The 19,356-nt window shown below is 38.6% G+C and overlaps 1 protein-coding gene across 4 annotated transcripts in view; it reads right to left on the bottom strand.

The window, feature by feature from the left end:
• CDKAL1 (CDKAL1 threonylcarbamoyladenosine tRNA methylthiotransferase) overlaps positions 1–19,356 on the bottom strand; it is a 414,630-nt gene that overhangs the window by 257,511 nt on the left and 137,763 nt on the right. For all 4 annotated transcript variants that reach the window (XM_065830832.2, XM_071804627.1, XM_065830833.2 and 1 more), the window contains one exon: positions 7,494–7,614. In XM_065830832.2, the coding sequence (XP_065686904.1) occupies positions 7,494–7,614 (121 nt within the window). The remainder of the gene's footprint in view (positions 1–7,493; positions 7,615–19,356) is intronic.

The raw sequence follows: 19,356 nt of genomic DNA, 5'->3' as shown, positions 1-19,356 counted from the left end.
TCAGCATGCTCTCCTGGGAGCTTCACAGTCATAGTAATAGTGTGGATCTGCGATCACTCTCTGGTACACGGGTCTCATATGAAAGTGGAAAGTAGTATTGTAACGAGGAAGAGAACAGACCTGGCTTGTGGAAGAGAGATGCTCTGAAATGGTATGGCAGGGGCAGAAAATCGTGGGATCAGCACTACAAGCCCAAATCACTGTAGCACAGCCACTCAGCATCTGGGTGATACAGGTAGACAAGAGCCAACCAGGTAGAATAACCCACATGGAAATAACATGAAGCAAAAAACAAAAAAAAAAGGATAATAATTTAAGCAAGGCCAGGCACTTACCCTAGCTTCCAATGCTGCAAAAAGTTATGTACCCTGAGCCCTAATCCTCAAAATAAAACAAACAAACAAAAAAACCAAATCAAACCAAATGAATCCTACCCACCCCCAGAAAAAAAACAACCACCAAAAAACCCCAATGAAACAATCAAAATTAAAAAAAAAAAAAAAAAAAAAAAGGAAGACAGACCCTAAATTGCATCATATCAGTCTCTCAACTTCATGTTCAACAGGGTTCAGTTCTGTCATGTGCCGCCGGGACCCTGAGCCTACCTCTGAGCCTGGTCAACACCAGCCTTCCTGCTGCACTGTCAGATCAGTAACCAGATGCGTGTTTCACTGATAAGAACTGCAGCATCCTCAAGCGCTCTCAAGGATCTCAGTATCTCTCCCTGGAGCAAAGGAATATACACTATTCTAAAGGGACTCTACACATCTGCCAGTGTACTGGGATCAAACAATTCCAAACCAATAACTATCCCTCCAGCAGAAGAGGCAAATAAAGTTACGTGCTTCTCTTCTTGATCTTTTTGTTCATAAACACCTCATTTCTCAGATGATGCCACTGCCTCCCAACCTACTGCCAGGCGGGGGAAGCCCCTGATATTTCTTGTTATGAGACACCTCAATCTACCTCAGCAAAGAGACGGAATATGATCTGCTTTTATTACTGAAAACCACCTGAAATATGTGCTGATTCAATGAAGATTACCTATAGTAAAATTAATCCATGCATACCAAAGACTCTCCAGACCTCTTGCCAGCATTATTTTGCATTTTTTTGTAACCTCATACCTCACAGGTACTTAGACATTCACCACCAAAAGGAAGCAAGGATAAAACCATCTAGTGCTGATAAGTTTTAGAATGTGACAAAAGTTAACTAAATCAAATATTTCAGACATCCAGATTTAAAAAAAAATAAAAAAAATAAAAAAAAAACCCACAACAAAACAAAACAAAAAAAACCACCAACAACCAAAAAAAAAAAAAACCAACCACAATACAGAAAAAAACCCACCAACTTATAGAGTTGAATGTATTTAAGTTTCTGTCCTCTTTTTATTTGGCACAATTTAAAAACAAAACCAGCATTACTTACACTTTCATGGACATATAACTCCAGGGTATTTTATATACTCAATCCTAAACAAATGCTGAAATGCAATATACAGAAAGACTACTATGAGACTGCATATAAAATTAAAATGCAACTCTTGAAGAAAATCCAATCCTCGTGCTCCTGAATTAATTATAAAACTATTATTAAAAATCTGCTCAAAACATAAAATTATGAAAGAATAATATTTTAGCCTTTCACAATTCATAACCAGGGAAACATTCCTGCCTGGTAACATCTGGATTGACAATGTAACTCTATAGCTTATTTTTTTATGATGAATTTTTGGTTACTTGATTCATAAAACAAACCAAGTACTATATACGGAACTACCTTTTTAAAAATTATTTTGCTAGATTCAGATCCATCAGCAGCTTAGAAACATTCTTAAAATATACCACTACAGAACTTCAGAATATAGCCTGAAAACCCCTGAAAAATGAGCAAAAAGCAGCAAGGACTTCTAAATAAAGTCCTAAGCACTACTACTTATGTTAACTCTCAAAAGAAAGCTATCAGTGACTGTTCCATTAGAAGAAAGTTCGCATTTCTTCTGCACTGAGAGCACTAAGTTTGAAGTGTTATGCCTTAATTAGTATTTAAGAGTCAAAAGTAGATCTGATTTTTTTTTTTTTTATATATAAAGTACCATACTGATCTTCTGCAAGATGCTCCAGTACTACAGAAATAATCTATCAGGCTTGGCTGGATGTGTAATTTTAATTTGCTTTTCATTTTAATATAGCTTTTAAAAGCCCTTCTCCCAAAAGAAAACATACACAGATGTGTAGACTGAGAAACTGCCAGCACTTCCACTGAATTACACAGTCCTCTTGGTACAGCTCCCTCAGAACTCTCATAACCTCAGGTGCTCAGTTTGCTGGGCTGAATCTCAAACATCTGCATGTCTTCTGAGTAGCTTAAAAGTGGGATCTAGAAAAGTAACAAGAGAATGAGACTATATGGGATTTCTACAGTGTCTTCAGAGGAGGGAGAACAACAGGAAAACTTGGACAGAGATTTTCCCCTTTAGGTATGTTCATACTGCAAATCTAACATGATTTGCACGAGATTTCAGCTCTCAAGACAGTCTAATGCATGCATGCATGCACACTGCTATGTTCCTTTTGGATTTGAATCCCCTGTATAACACATGTTTAGATTTCTCCTCTAGACAGCCACAGCAGCACTACAATAACTTGTGTGCTCCAGAAGGAAAAAGAGAGGCAGAATCTTCAGAAAGAGTACTGAAAGCACGTCAGTAAACCTATGTGCGAACCCACCCAACAATGAGTTCTAGTGTGGGCTGATATTGAGCTAGTACTGGGCTTCTCTCATGCTTCCCAAGGCATCCAGGCAGAACACAAACAAAACAGTCTTCAAAATGTATGTGAGTGGTGGCAACTTGGATATAAGGGAGCTCTAGCCATGGCACAACCACAGACATGTCAGTAACACTCAAAACTACAAAGCAGAGAGTGCAGGATACAGAATTATGTAATTAAAAGGTGGAAGACCACGTCTTGATCCCATTAAAGAGAGTTAGGTGGCTACATAGATTATGAGACTGGCACTACCGAAGATTAGACCACCAGGGGAAAAGGTTTTTCCCTAGACCAAAATGAACCTGTAACGCAGAATGGATCTGAGAACATTTCTCTTACTTCAAACTAACAGACGGAATAATCACATCAGGAGATTAGTGAACAACTTTATGCCTTTTTTCCAAACAGCATTTAATATGTTGTTCTACTACTACTACCTCACTTGTTCTGCTAAGATGACTTGTACAATACATGCCTAGGACATAAATAAAACTGAGAGATTTAACCAAATGCCCTTAATTCAAAGCAGAAAAATATTTCGGAGGACAGGGACAGATCTCTGTTTCTAGGTTCAGATCTACTAATATCATTGCAGAACTTACTACAATAGATACTGAGATAAGGATCCAAGTTCTGCTGGAATCGCTGCTTTTCTATAGAAAAAAATAATTAATAATTGATTTGAAAAATGTCTTCTAAGTGATAACAGAGAAAGAAAACAACATAGGCAGAAATGGTCACTTATTCCTTGGGGAAAATTAGAGGTCAAACTATGGCTTGTGTGGGATACTGGGATGGTAAGGATTCCTTATGTATTTGGCACTTGGAAAAAGTAAGATTCACTAACATATCTTTGTGTGTCAGAGATATCTGCAAAGTCTCTTGTGCCCCTGCTCTGGTACTCATCATGGCCCCTCTGAAGATACTTGGAACCTGCGAAACATGTTGCTCCTGGGATGGAAGGCTTTCTCTAGAGTCACAGTCTGTTGACAGAAAACACTAACCGCCACGGTAAATTAAACAGATAAAGATAGCTTCAATTTCTAAATGAGAAAACAGCAAACCTAATGGCAACCAATATTAACAGTACAAAGAAATTGTCCATTACTTCTGAAAAAAAGCCAAACATTGAACAAGATCCAGCTCCCTCTAAGGGCACAGCAACACCTTTTTGGGCACAAACTTGCCACCATGTGAAAGCTCTGAGCTGGCTCACAACAGCCAGAAGCAGCACTTGTCTTCACAGATATATTCCATACCAAACGGGGTTTTGTTGTGTTTCAAATTATTACTGCATGCTGTAGTGGAGACGCACTATGTTTGTCCCTGGGTAGAACAGACTCGATTCATGCCAAGGAACAGCTGAGGAGGCTCATGTACAGCAGCAGTCTGGGGATAACAAATGCAGAGGGATGTGTGCATACATAGGCATGCACTTGTGCATGGGCAAGTAGGGAAAAAGTTCATGGCTATACAAGAACCGAACCCTTCAGAACAGGAAGATTTTTCTTCTTCATGTCTGAGAGAAGAGGGAATCAATCACAAGAAGCCCCAAGTCAAAATTACTGAAGACAATGTGACGCTGTCTTGTGTTAAGAAACAAATCTTATTCTACAGTGTTGCATTTCAATCGCACCTACATTCTCAGACATGGTTGTATGAGAATGAGAGATATCTTAACAACCAGCATGTTTGAAGACTCCTGAAAATAAACTGTCATATTAAGAGTTCCAGCTGGCAGGTGTTCACATACATGAAGGTATTTGTGCTACTGGAGAGGGAAAGGGGTTAGCGTGAGCCGCCAAAGACTCCAGCACTTTGGGGATGAGGAATATACACGCTCCAACAAGCCTTTTTTCTTCCCCCACAGAATCATAGAAGAGGCCAAGAGTTCATTAAGATCCCATATGTAAATGGTAATATCCACCACTTGTCACAGCCCTGTGGGCACCAGCAGACCCTAAGTGATCTGGATCAGCCTCAGCTGCTGTCTCCACCAGCCCTCTCTGGGCCATAAGCCCCAGGTAAGCTCAAGGCTGTGTGCTCAGTCCTGGCTTGAGCTTAAATATCATGCCTGCCTCACACCCTGTGCTCACCTCCAGTGGCACTGTACGTGGCCTTCTCCCCAGGCCTGTCTTCCAGTTCATTTCCTTTTGATCCCGAATTGAGCCCCTGGATACACCCAGGCCCTGGTTGACCATTTGCCATGTCTAGGACTGCTGATGGGTTCCTCCTACCAGCTCCCAGTTTTGCCCACAGTGCTTAGGCCCTGTGGCACTGGTTGTCCTGCCAGTGTGGGCCCAGTCTCTGCTGGTGGCACCCTCGGGTCCCCTCTTGTCCTCCCTCACAGAGCAGCCCTGTTCATGCTGCTCCCAGACGCTATCACTCAACAGCATCAGAAAAACGTATTTCCAAAGAGGAAATCATTATTTTTAGCGAAATATTGCATACTATTTTGAGACCTTCCAGTCTGATCCAAACGCATCTGTCAATAAAGAGCACTGTAGTAAAAAATAATCTTCAGAGTCCTCTCCAGTCTTTACAAAAAAAGCCACACCAGCTCAGATCAAACGTGATGTTAGTATAAAATCTGCCATTAGCCAGACTACTAAGGCAAAGTTGATAAAATGAACACAGTCAAGTCACAGTAACACGTACTGTACCTTGTTCTTCAATGATTATATTTTTAAATTTTCAGAAAGTGTTGAGCACTGCTGCCTTTGTAAAGCTACGTTTTAATTTTCAAAGCTAGAGCAGTAATTAAAAAAGGTGGAGAGTTTGGGGAGGGGGAAGGGGAAGAGAAGGACAGGAAAACACAGTAACATGTATTTCAAGAGAGACAGGATTCCTCGAGCATGAGATCTGACATAGATCAGGACCCTAGTTAATTTAGATCTTATACAACTGACTTTTTTGTTTGAGGTTTTAAGAATACTCTTGTCTTATCAAGTCATATTTGACTTTATTCTCCATGAAATAGATACATTTTTGTGGTGTCTAGTATTTTTTAGATTATCCTATGGTATAAAATACATATTTATACAGTCCTAAAATTACATTCGGCCCTTTGATGGCAACCACAAGGCTGACGTGGCTCCCAGCGAAAATGAGTTTGACACCCCTTCTCTAGGGAGATGTTAATTGTCTGCAATTTGATCAACTTGAGAGGATTTTTTTTTTTTTTTAATCTAGTAAAAAACTACATATGTTCAAAATATAAAAAAAAAATAATTCAAAGGGTTGTTAATCTCATCAGCCACCTCATGCCAAGTGTATATACCCTATAGTACCCTCCTTGTATTAACCTCCATAACCTGGCGTTAGAAATAGCAATACATTTTACCATCTTAAATGCTCTACTACAAATCAAAAGACACGTAAACAAGACCATGGCTCGATTAGTTTACAACCTTGACAACATTTACAACTAGAAATGTATTATAATATTAGATTGTGATATTAATGGAGAAGAAAAATTTTTACCATCTGAAATGTAGACACAACAAAATGTAAAAGAATGCTTTGTTTATTTTAAGTCACGAAAAGGATTTTGATCATGTGGGCACAAACAAGATATTGACAGGAAAGACAATAAGTGAAATAATTTAGATTGCTTCAAGTAACTGTATCAGAAGAGCTCATATCAAGACTTTAAAAACAACCAATGCATGAAACTGCAGTTTAAAAAGGCATTACAATTCAGCAATATGACAAAATGTCAGCCTTGAACTGGTAATTCTGACCTAAACAGTCCACTAGGTTTTATGGGAAATAATGAAGGCAAGATTAAAGTCTAGGATAAGAGAAAGAGGATAGTAGTAAAATTCTTTTATGAAATGTTTATGAAATTGCTAGACTAAACTCAAAACAAAGAGAGCTAAGATCCACCACATTTTTTTTTTCTCTAGGCAGTAAGTTCACACCTACCTGGGATGCCTAGAGCAATGCATTTTATATTTTACCATGTGGGAAATTACTACCTAAACTGGAGAAGATGGAAAAATCCGAAGAGGACTTGTGAGGGGGTATTTTGTTTTGTTTAGGAAATTGACTAAATGGCAGATGAACAAGTAGAGCTGAGAAGTATCCAGGAAAGGAAAATTAAAATAGACTTCCTCAAAGCAGAAACACAGAACAGAAAAATGCTTGCAGTCTTATGGAGAAACGGGCATCCAGACTTGCTTCGTAGGCAGAGGGCAGTTTATTCAAACAAAGAAAAGCACAAAATACAAGCATGGTAACTCTTCACAAACATATTAGAGGGGCAAGAATCAAATAACTATATCTAATTCAGCCATTATCACATCTGGGCTGGGAATCGGGTGTTTACGTATCTTAACAAGTTACTAACAGTGTTCTGGAGCTGCCTTCTTAGAAATCAAAATAGCACAGGAGAAAAAAACATAACAAAACAAAACCTCTAAATGGTTTTTTTCTGGTCCAATTTTCTTACGACATTTTCATTTCAGAAAGTTTTAGATGAAGATAAAAGAGGACTGCTTGACTGTATGCATCCCTGGACCAGCAGAAGTCTTGTACCCAAATAAACAGGGATTTATTTTCCAGAAAGAATGACATTGAATTTTTTTTACTATTTAAAATTGGTCATCCTGCTTCCTTCTGCATAACTTAGGAATAATATACCAGGCCTGCAAAAAGAGATTAATTGAATACCTCAGCAGTACTGAACATTTTATAACTTCAGAAGATTCTTACCCGGTATTGATGGAAATTATTTCTATCAGCGGATTCTTCCTAATCTTTGGCAAATCCAGTCGTGCTCCCCCCAAACGTTTTCCATTATCCTTTTTCTGACCCAGTAGTCTCACAGAATGACCTTCAAATGAAGCACAAAAAAAACAGTCAATACCAAGCACAAGACCCATCACATTTGTTTTGATTTGCTCTTCTTCACAAGTAGTGTTTATACTTCAAAGATTTAAAATGAGAATGAGATGTAATAATTTATTTTCCCCAGCTGGAGCATTTAAAAAGAGACACTGACAGGTAAAATAAATCATGTTAAGATGAACAAATAATTTCATCCAATTATCTTTTCACACTTGCATTTTCTGGTTTATTCAATTAAAATTATCTAAGCATTTTCATTTTCAGATTCTCAAGCAAATATCAACACAGCAATATTTAAATAAGTTGTATGGCAGAACTAAAATATTTTTCCTCAAAATTCCATTCAAGCCTAAATTAGTAGGTAGTAAACAACTAAATATTTTTTAGCTAATTAGACTGGAGAACCAACACATTTCAGTCAAAGGTACCTGACTGTGTAAGTCTGCAGGAAAGTGCTGTGAGGCACATCCTGGTATCATGTTCGTGGCTAAGCTGACTACCAAGACTTACGCATATTCCTCCCACTCCAAGGAGGCTGCAGGTCAGAAAACTGCCTCAAAACTCCTCTCCTGAAGCCAGGAATATTCAGAGAGTAAAATACAGATACAATCACCAACTGCCTACAACAGTACATCAGTCATACCACATCAACTCCTGCAATTAAAGAGCAAAAGTGACAGGGTTCACTAATATTCAGAAGCAAGATCTAGCAATTAAGAATAAAAGCAATTAGGTGTATATTATTGCAAGAGGTAGTGTAAAATGTGCCCAAGTTATAAACATAAGACTTATATCATCTATTTCACAAAGCCTAGAATAGGGAGGCGAGAGACATTAAGGGAAAGCTAATGATAGACACCTGAAAAGAGGTGGAAAGGAACCACTCTGGAGTGGAGGAAAGACAGAAAGCATGTAACTAATGAAGCTGGGAAAACTCTTTGATAGTACATGAAACAACAACTACAATCTGTCAAATATTTCAGAAAAGAAAAAAAAAAACAACTAACATAAAACAAGGAAGGGCCAGGGGGGCAGAGGTGGCAAAAGAAAAGCATGAAACTATAAAGTACTACCTGAGCTACAGCTCGCACTGCAAAGCAGATAACCAATTCAGATCATTACAAACCACGTTTAACCACATCTCCTAACTTACACTACCAGCAGCTATTTACAAAACTAATCCATCAGTTAAAGTCCTTCTCCACTACCTGTTTTGAAGAGTCATTAATTATGTTTTGAATAATGTAGTATTCATACTCTGGATTTATTTCTGTGATATGGCAACAACCACCCAGAAAGAAAAAACTACTTCTGGCATACCACCTTTCCCAGGTTTGCTAAGAAACATAAAAATTCTCACTTAAAAATGTGATCTAATGAAGAAGTGAGCAGGACTGGCCTAATATCATAAAGGTTAATACTAAAAGAAGGCATCATCCTGTCAACAGGAATTAAAAGGCATTATTTTTGCAGTTACACCTGACAAAAATTTCATTACATCCTGCTGTGAATTCAGTAATATGGTACTTGTGCTATTAACATTTGCTAAATCATTCGCTTCTACCTTTTTTATGACAATAACAGCAATATCTTTGTCTCACAATACAATGTTATTTTCCAATCTAATGTTTCACTAAGGAGTCATAAGCATGGTACCATTTTATGTACTTGTATAGCAAAAGTGATTGCATAACGGTAGGCATAAAAATTAAACTAGAAGCAGACAACATTCCTTTGCATATTTCCTAATACTTTGGTTTCTCTGCAATAAACCAGTGTATCAATTTTTAAAATACTCAATTTCATGACCACACTAAAAATGTATTTCGATTTATGGCTGAAAATATAGTGGAAAAATTCACAGCATTCTTAAAACAATCAGGCTTCAGAAAACAACAAGCTACCCAAAATTTAAAATTTAGAATTGGGGTCCAACCACAATTCTGAAATTTAAAAAACAAACCCAAACCAATAAATCACAACACCTCCCCCTCTCCCCGGTAATATCTCAGAATACAGAATCAGTGACGTTTGATCTCCTCTGATCTTGCACCCTCACAACAAACAGTCACCTGAATTACTGCTCTCTCACAATAACTTAGCTCCTGCTCTCCCTTTCTCATACTGAGAGCACTAATCAAAAAGGCAAACCTTTTAGTGGAACTTCTGGAAAGAGAGTATCCTTTAGACTACAAAACTTGTCACAAAGCTGAAATTTGTCAAAGGATTAAAAACTAGTAAGGATGGAGGGCAATGGCAATAATGACAGACCTGTGCAGGAGGCACAGCTTTATAATCCATATTTTCTCGGGAAAACAGGAAGATAAAAAAACCAACACCATAGTAGTCTAGAAAATCTTGTCAACCAAAGTACTACTTCTACCTTCTTATGCATCTTTGTCTTTCAGATGCCAGGCAGGTTACCTTACACATTAGAAAAAAATACTCAGGACACTTAAATGTAGAATATAACTCATATGGAATGTAAGACCCAGCCTCTCTTACCTTCACAGACTTTCTTAATTCAGAAAAAAAAAAAAACCAAACAAACAGTGCTGTGACCACCCGCCACTGTTTACTGGACATGAGCAGCCACCCCAAACTCACAGCTCAGCTGAGGGGATCTATGGCCTGGCAGCCACATATGGCAGCTTCTTTTCACATGGCCACAGTTTTTCCTATATTCCTACCAAATGACACTAAGGTTCAAGTTAATATAAGGCTTGCACAACCTGTGTGGCACTCAAGAAAGGGAGCATCCCTGTGCTCTTCACTCCAGACACCAAAGGAGGGGAGATTTAAAAAAATAAATAAATAAAAAATTAAAAAATCAGGAGATGAGTTTGAGCAGAAAGTTCAACAACTCAAGAAAGCAAGTAGTAAATGCATATTCAACTACAGCAATTTGTGCTGCAGGCACACTTAATTTTATATATATATATATATATTTTTAAGAAAATAACCTCTCAATTACAGTATTCGTGACCTTAAATCCTTTTTCCCCTACTCCATACAAGGACTATTTTGTTTCATTTTAAGCAATCACTAAAGCATCTGTTTACAGCATTGTTGCTATTAATAAAACATAACTTGATAAACACTGAATCATATTTTTCACATGTTGTCGATCTTTTTTTGCCCAAACTTATTTCAAGAAAACTTAAAAATAAATATTGTTGTTTTCAATAAGGAAAAGGCTAAGCAACATTTTTTAAACTGTCTAACCAGCATTATTAAGCCCACACCAATGTCAAGCATAACAGACATGGCAGTAATTTTAAATCTCATTTATGACCTCCTTTCAAAGTGGAGGATGGGGCAAAACATTAAAATCAAGTTTTACTTCTCAAGCATTTTATCTGATAAAGTTACCTCTCTCTGACTCTACAGGTTGGATAGCAACTTAACTGAGCAAAACAGGTGTCCCAAGCTTAAAAGAAGTCTGCTTTTTTCTTTTTTTTTTCTTCAAAGTTTGCTGCAACATTTTTTAAAACCGAGTTAATCACACTTCCAAAACCATGAGTGCTCTATCTCAGATACCAAACAAAAACCACTCCTTTTTTGATGGCTCACTGGCAGATGCGAGCTTTGAAACACAGCTTAATGACAAACAGATCTAGTCAGGGTGTACTTGACAGTCTAAACATTGTACTCCTATAAACCTCTTCTGCCATACAGATAACTTTTCTACTTTCACATAGTCTACCAGCAGATAAAATTCTATTTAAAAATACTCAAAGTGTTAATTAGCAGTTTAGGTCATGCTTCAGAGCAGTTTTTTACTAATTAATAATTAATGCAGATTACAGCGCGACAGTACTACTAACCAAGTTCAGTGAGGAAGCTTGCAGAGCAGAATCACTCACCAAAGTGTAAATGAATTCAAGCTAGAAACAATTTTAAAATGAAATCAGAGCTCTCTAGTTTTCAGAACTGACTGTTGAAAATTAAGCTCATCTTTACATACAGGTCAGTAGATGCAACTCACATTACTTGGCATTGTTCACAGAAAGTATGAGGACGGAATGAATTTATCAGGATATTAAATCATATTGCTAGTCTAAAAAAGGGCTTTTAAATGTGTCAGTTTGATAAACCATCGTGTACAATGAAAGTATTTTCAAGGCATTTCTTTTCATTTGTTAAAAAAGAATTCAAGTGACATAATATTAATGCTATGTATATACACCTTTAATCATGTTATATGTACTTCAGGACTGTGACAGAGAATGCCTGATCTTGAAATAAAAAATGTATGAACGGAACAGGTAACAGAATTTCTTTGCTGCAAGACTATAACAACATCAAATGTGCTGTGAACCTCAGGCTATCATCAGACCCCCAGAAATACGCTAACAAGATTGGAGCAAACAGATGTAAATTGCGCTGATATTTTGCTAGTTTGAAACAAGGATAAGTGAGGGCTTAGTCATAAGTTAACTTTAACAACTGCCTATCAGGGTTGCAAATATCTATCAGATATCACTAGGTCTACTGCATTTCCAAAAAATAGCCAGCTTCACTCCATTCATAGGCTGGCACCTCTCAGTACCTGCTGGCAAACAATATGTGCTGGAAGAGGGCACCCATTGGGGGTCCCTCCCCACCCTGGCAGAATGTGCTGCGAAAACACAACTCCCCATAGACAGAGCGGTATTCCTCAGCTGTTAGCTTCAAAGTTCAGCACAGAACTGTCAAGCAGCTCAAAAACTTGAGTTGAAAGAAAATCATTAAAGATGCAGGAAGCCCCAGCCTTGGCAGCAACAATTTCTATTGTTTTCAGCTTGTTCTGTTACCCATTCTTTCCCTTTTCCAGTTACATCATTATACTTAGAGGTTATTCACCTTTTCCTGAAAGACAGTTTTTTTCCCTCACAACAAGGCTACCAATGTACAGTCCTGTACTTCCCAGCTGTCTCTCACCAATCTGCCTGATCTTCTCCAGCATCTTCAGGGAAAAGGATTAAGCACTATTTCACGTACTCTTGCACACATTTACTTCCACCATTATTCGCTTCTTAATGAATACAGAGCTTCCCTTCCTGAAGGCTAACACCAGAAAAAATGGCACATGGGAGCAGTGTAGTAGCTAAGGAAGGCAGAGCCGTATGAAGGGAAAACAAAGCAGTAAGTTTCTCCAAAGAAAAACAAAAGGAAGAAGTGTGAAGAACCAAAAGCTGTGACAAAGACTGAAAGGAGCATCAAGTAAATACAAAAGGTGAAAAGAATTAGAAAACTTAAGCAAAAGTAACAAAATCAGTCAAGAACATGTTCAAGAAAAAGAAGATCAAGCCTAAGAAGATCAAATAAAAAAGTATGTGTAAAGGCGGAAGAGGCTAATCAGAAGCTGTTATAGAATTTTAATATTAGATTTATTTCCAGAGTTATGTTCTTCTGTGTAACTACTGGGTAAAAACAAGCTTCTAAACAAGCTATTTTGGATGTCAGAATCACAGAATAGTTTGTGTTGGAAGGGACCTTCAAAGGTCATCTAGTCCAACCCCCTGCCATGAGCAGGGACATCTGCAGCTGGATCAGGTTGCTCAGAGCCTGGCCTGCAATGTCTCCAGGGATGGGGCATCTACCACCTCTCTGGGCAACCTGTGCCAGTGTTTTACCCCTCTCATTGTAAAACATTTCTTCCTCATGTCTAGCCTGAAATTCCCCTCCTTTAGTTTAAATCCATTACCTCCTGTCCCCTCACAACAAAATCACATCTGAGATGTAAATATCCAACACAAATTGCGTAACACACTGTACAGCAAACCTGGACTGTTCCTCATATTTAAGCCCAAACTTGGAGATGCTTCAAACCCAGAGCTGGTGAGCTCGCAGTGGACAGCCCTGGTCTATCCTTGCTGGAAACAGCCCACGTGTGGCAAGGGCAGGCCCTGAGCTCCTCTCCCATCATCTCTCCCTGCCCTGCAGCACAAACAAATTGTCCCACAGCAGACATGACTGATTGTAAAGGAATCCCTGAGTTCCCCAGAGCAATCACGTGCTGTGAGACACACCGAAGTTCAGAAACAGCACGGAGACAAATTGGCTTAGGGCTTGGCTGTGTGAGTGCTCCCCCGGAACCAACCCCAGCTGGCCAGCAGCACCTCAGTTATGCAGTGAAGGCATCCCAAGTGTCATCTGTGGGATCTCCTGGCACAAGTAAATACAGAGAGGAAAGAAAAAACAAATCTAAGTGGAAGATACATGCCCTGCTCCTGGCCAACCAACTAATAAATTATTCTTCCTCTAGACTGGCAAAGGTGGGAATGTTGTGTAACAGTCTAACTCCTTCAATTGGTGCAAGCAGGAACTGGGTCCATGATAAGATAGGGAATAATTCAGACAAACTCTGTCAGAATTACTGATCTTTTCCTGTGTATCACAGCATGACAGGAATAGGCAGGCCCTGGGTCAGGCAGCGTGTCCCATCAGGTTGTTGACGGTGGTATGTTTGGCCCAGTCTCTGCAGTTCAGAGCTCTCTCATAAAAAGAATGTCTTCCACCCTATACCAACTCAAAAAAAAACTTCAGACAAAGGACAGGTATTACTATGCATACCGTATGTATTTCATTATCTTAAAATACATACCTCTACTAAGCCTTGCACTTGGAATTAGCATCCAACAACAATTCTGTGTTGGAAGGCTCCAGAATGCCAATGTCACATGGGTGAAGACAGGGGCTTTTTAAAATTCCTTTTATGTAATTTCAAAAACAAGATATGCAATATAGTGAGACAGTTCACAAACTTCAGAAAAAAGCTCTGCAGGTGGCCCAGATTGCTAAAATTCATACATCACTTTCTCTCCATTAAACATACAATACTTTATTCTTGGTATTTCTCCAATGTACCATTCAATCAAAGCAATATCTGTAAGCACTTAAACAGTAGAGTACAACAAGTAAAACAGAAAAGGAGATAATTACTAACAAGGAATTACTGTTCGTAAAAAAATTTCATAGAGTTCTATTAAGATGTATCTACAGTACTTTCCTCTCTCAGAACAAGAGCACTTGAAATGCCCTATTAAGGCACTATTATTTTTTTCCGAATTCAATAGCTTCACCCTACTTATTTTGAGACCATGTGATGTTATTGTCTTCCTGAAAAAGCGACTAAACATTAAATCTGCTGTGAACTGAAAATGCTGGCTACAAATTGGCAGCTCAGAAGGACGATACTAAGAATTGACTACAGGAAGAGTTCCCCTGACCCTTTGTCCTCACCTCTCCATGAAGAAATTTATTTGATCAGGATCAAAGATGTTGCTCAAAACCTTGGGAGATTTTGGATAGAAACTTTCAAGGGAAATAAATTTTGAATCAGATGAAACAGGCCATGTTCTGAGGGAGGGAAATGCTGAAGGGTGGATTGTCAGAGCCAGCTGCAGCAGTACAAGTAACTTGTCCAGTGTTTTGAGGTATGCAGGTCAAACAGAACAAATTTAGCCTTACAGTGAAACGCTGAGCTCAACCTATCACTGTACACCAAAGCGAGCTTTTACTTTGATCTCTACTCCTCTGCCATCTATTTGTACTCTTCCTACAGATAACTAAATTGAACTGATTTGAACAAGGTGCACTGCATTTACCAGCCATGAGGATTCTCTAACAGAGCTAAACCCAACTGAGGCTAAGCAATGTGAACGGGACAGAAAAATAGGGATGCTGCGAGATGGTCATTCATTGAAGGTGCGGAAAAGAGCACATACGGGTCTGGAAAACAAGTCGTCTCTTCCACGCACATCACAGGCTCATTTAACAATAAGCAATCACAATTTTGGTACTAAGATTTTCAGTCTGTTTCCCCCCCATTGCTTGTTTCCTTTTTCTGTAGCACTATTTATCTCCCATTCAGTTTCTGTGAACAACTTAGAAAACAAAGCTATAACAATGACAGTCATAACAGGGATAGTCAGTCCTAAGAGTTGTCTAAACCAAATCAATTAAATAACTACATGGAGAAAAATAATTAGAAGACCCATCTAAAACCCTGCATTGTCTCACACACCTAATAGTCACTGCATGTCCAAAGCATTTGACCAAGTACAGCAAAAGCTGCAATAAACTTTGGTGTAAGAACAGAAACCAGTTGATGGCAATGTAGATCTCTTGCCCCAGCAGATAAGATTTTTATGTTGAGCCACATGATTAATGATGTTTTACAAAAGCAATTAAAATCTATCTTTGCAGAAACAGTTTCTCTATAATTACTTTGTATTCCTCATTGTGCCCTACCGGTTTCTTTAAATTATAGTCTACAAAGCTAAACTCCCAGAATTGATACTGGCACAGATAACAGAACTACTATTTTGGACTCATTACTTCAGTATATCACACTATTCCAAAGCAGTCAGGAATAGGCAATCAAAATACAGTCCGGTGCTCTCGTTGAATTGTTCAACTGAATGAGAACGCCTTCATTTAAAAACTGTAAGGTGGAACACCGTCCTTCAGGGCCTTCATAAGCCAATGCTTGTTGTCACAGTAGTTCTCAAATCAAGAGAAAAAAAAGAATGGTACTGGTTTTGGTAATGATACTCTTTCCACATATAAAGCCATTTGCTTAGAAGACAACAAAAATCTGTAATTATTTTTGTTTAAACAGGAATATCTCCAAAACTTCTAATCCAAGGACACAAGAAAGGGGCCGGGAGTGCCATGTACCACATTACACTGTTCACCTCAGTGATTAATACGTACAAATAGGTGATGCCAAGTCTTCTAACCATGGTCATTTCACCAAGGTACTGATGAGCTGCAGTTCTGTATATTGCCTATTGAAAACCTGATTTCAATCTCTCTATTTTTTTTGGTCTGGCAAATATAGATAGTCTCTTACATAATCTTTTCCAGTATTATCTTTACTTTTCAATAATCTTGGTTTAAAAGGTGACTCTGCTACCTAGAAATACTGTCAATGGCAGCAGCAGTGTGACCAGGGTGTCTGTGGTGAGGGGCTGGCAGCAGGGGCTGCACGGCAGCCCCTGTGAGGAGAGGCCAGGGCTGCCCCACCCTGGGCACAGCCAGTTCCAACCTCCCGCCGGGGCACAGCTGAGACCCCAGACACTGGTGGGTACCTTGGGGAAAGCCCGAGTAAGGAAGGGCAAAATGCCGCGAGGAAAAAGTGTGAAGAACAGCCCCGTGAGCACCAAGTGGAAAGGAAGGAGGTGTTGCAGGCACGCTGGGAAGAAGAGGAGAAGCGGAAAGGTAGTTTTAGTTTTCTCTTTGTTTCTCACCATCCTATTCTATTTTTACTCGGCAATAAATTAGATTAAATTTCCCCAAGTCAAGTCTGTTTTGCCAGTGACAGTAACTGGTAAGTGATCTCCCTGTCCTTATCGTGACCCACGAGCTTTTCCATCTTATTTTCTCCCCTGTCCTGTTGAGGAGGGGGAGCAAGAGAGAGGCCGAGTGGGGGTCTGGCAGCCACCACACCGTGAAATAAATAAAACAAACCACCCAAAACTGTCCCCCCTTTCTATGTCCTTTCAAAGGATGTAGAAACAGAAACAGGGACTCTGTGAGGCCACTACCCTCCCTTCAACCCCCTCAAGCTGCACTTTGACATAAACAGTTTCCTGACTGGGAGCCAAATGATACTTTTCCTCAAAAAGAAACTCCTGACTCCTCCAATTTTTATTCTTCGTTTGGCTTGTCATCAGCTTCTTAAGTCATGTCTACTCTTCCCACAATCACAGAAATTAAAAAGAGAGTATTTTATCTACTATTACGAGCAGATTATAATGAAATCAAGCGGCACATACAAATACCATTTAATATGTTGGCATTCATACGCATACATATAAAAACACACACTGTCAGGTAGGCAATTCAGGGAAAATTCTACATTTTACCATTAAAAAAAAAAAAAATATATATATATATATGTAAAACATAGGTACCATTTATCTTCCCACTTTCATACAGAATGACACTGCAACTATCAGCAATCCATAATTACTAACCACATTAGGACAATCTATCACTTAGTAAATATTGGTTAATGTTTAAACTGGGAATGGATGGGCAACTTCACCAGACAGGTCAACGTGACTGAAACCAAGAAAGGTTATGTGAAGTATAAAAGGCTCAACCCTGAAGTAATTTCCTTCGGTTGTTTTTTACAATCAAGTCTAATGACCCATTGTAAAACTATGTTTTGTGAGAGCATTAGACAGGCACAATATGGACTAAACTCAATTCAACCTGTGTCCCTCATCTCCCTAAGGTCCAAGCTAAAAGCAGATTGTACACAAATGCTCTGGTTCCATGCCTCCCGCCCTCAGAAAGCTTCAGTAACATGGGATTTGAGAACTAGCATGTCTAGAAAGGGAGGAAATACCCAAATCTCTGAAGACATGAATTCAAGAAAACAAGAATTTCCACATTAAGCAGTTACAATTTCTCCTTTAAGTTAGAGAATAAATGTATTAACTTACCTACTGTAAACTGTTAATATCCAAGCTTGTACACCTACACTGTATGGGTTTTTTTTAAAGACAGCTTTTAAAGTAGTTCATAAAATGCTGACTTGAGCAGTCACCATAGAGACATTCTGTGGTTCCCATCAAAGATAAATCTTCATCTTATTGGAACATGCTATAAAGACTGATCAGCCCAAACATCGTTTAAATTCTGTACAGGAACTTTACTTAATGATGGAACATACATGAATTACAATCCTGTTTTCTTCTATCTCGCAGACACTGCAACTCCTTAGCAATACTTTCTTAACATACTAAGTCATCACAACATGATACTGGAAAACTGAGCACATGAGTGGAAACAGGTGCCCCAAAGATGTAAAAAATTGCCATAATCCACTCTTACAATTTGAGTAACGTGCAGATGAAGCAAGATTTTCTAAACTGTTAAAGAAGAGCCTTTGCATAATGAACCTGTTCTGTATATCAGGAAGACTGACAAACTGGCTACACAATGGTGGCTGACACTTTGAGAAACCTAGTTCTGAGATCTAATTACTTTGCCCAGCTCCTAGTAAGCAGCACAAAGGTTTCAGATTATAAATTACAATATCATAGTATAAGTACCTGAAGATGCCTCTAGTTAAAATACCTCTTCGGACACAGTATAAATATTATTCAGAGATGATCTGCATACAAACACTGTGCGGTTATTGAAGATCACTTCTGGAAATGACAGTTTACCTGATAATTAGGAAATTTCAAAGTTCCATAAGACTCACGGTAAAAGTCAGGTGATCTAAAAAATGAGACATCACAAGGTCTCTTAAAAATTCTATCTCTCTTTTGGCTGTTAGTGTGATAACAAACATAAGTATCCTTCTTTTCCATTTTCTGATTAAGAAGGATAAAGAGATAAAGTCAAATAAAAACTGTTTATGAGAATTATCTCAATGTGAATTGAGAACTGGCAATTACACTGTTTTCAGATGGATGAGTTGAAGGCCACCATAAAGATCTACCTCTTGAAACCATATCTTGAACCAGCAGAATGACACTGCATTGAAGAGGGTTTCCTAACAATGCCCTTAGGATGGAGAAATAAAGCTAGAAAAAACAAAGAGGAGGCACATTCTTTTTACAAAGTTTCCTGTATTGTAAACTGTGCACTACAAAATTCAGGCACCCAATAAAAATCTAAGGTACCCCTTAAGAAAGGGGAACTTAAGGAAAGTCAAACTTTTAGACTTAAAACTGGCAACTAGTATAATGACCGTGGAATCTGGACAGAAAATCAAGAC

The sequence above is a fragment of the Patagioenas fasciata genome, chromosome 2 (genome assembly GCF_037038585.1).
Source record: "Patagioenas fasciata isolate bPatFas1 chromosome 2, bPatFas1.hap1, whole genome shotgun sequence".
NCBI classification, from domain to species: domain Eukaryota; kingdom Metazoa; phylum Chordata; class Aves; order Columbiformes; family Columbidae; genus Patagioenas; species Patagioenas fasciata.
This window is presented reverse-complemented; position numbering and strand designations above follow the sequence as displayed.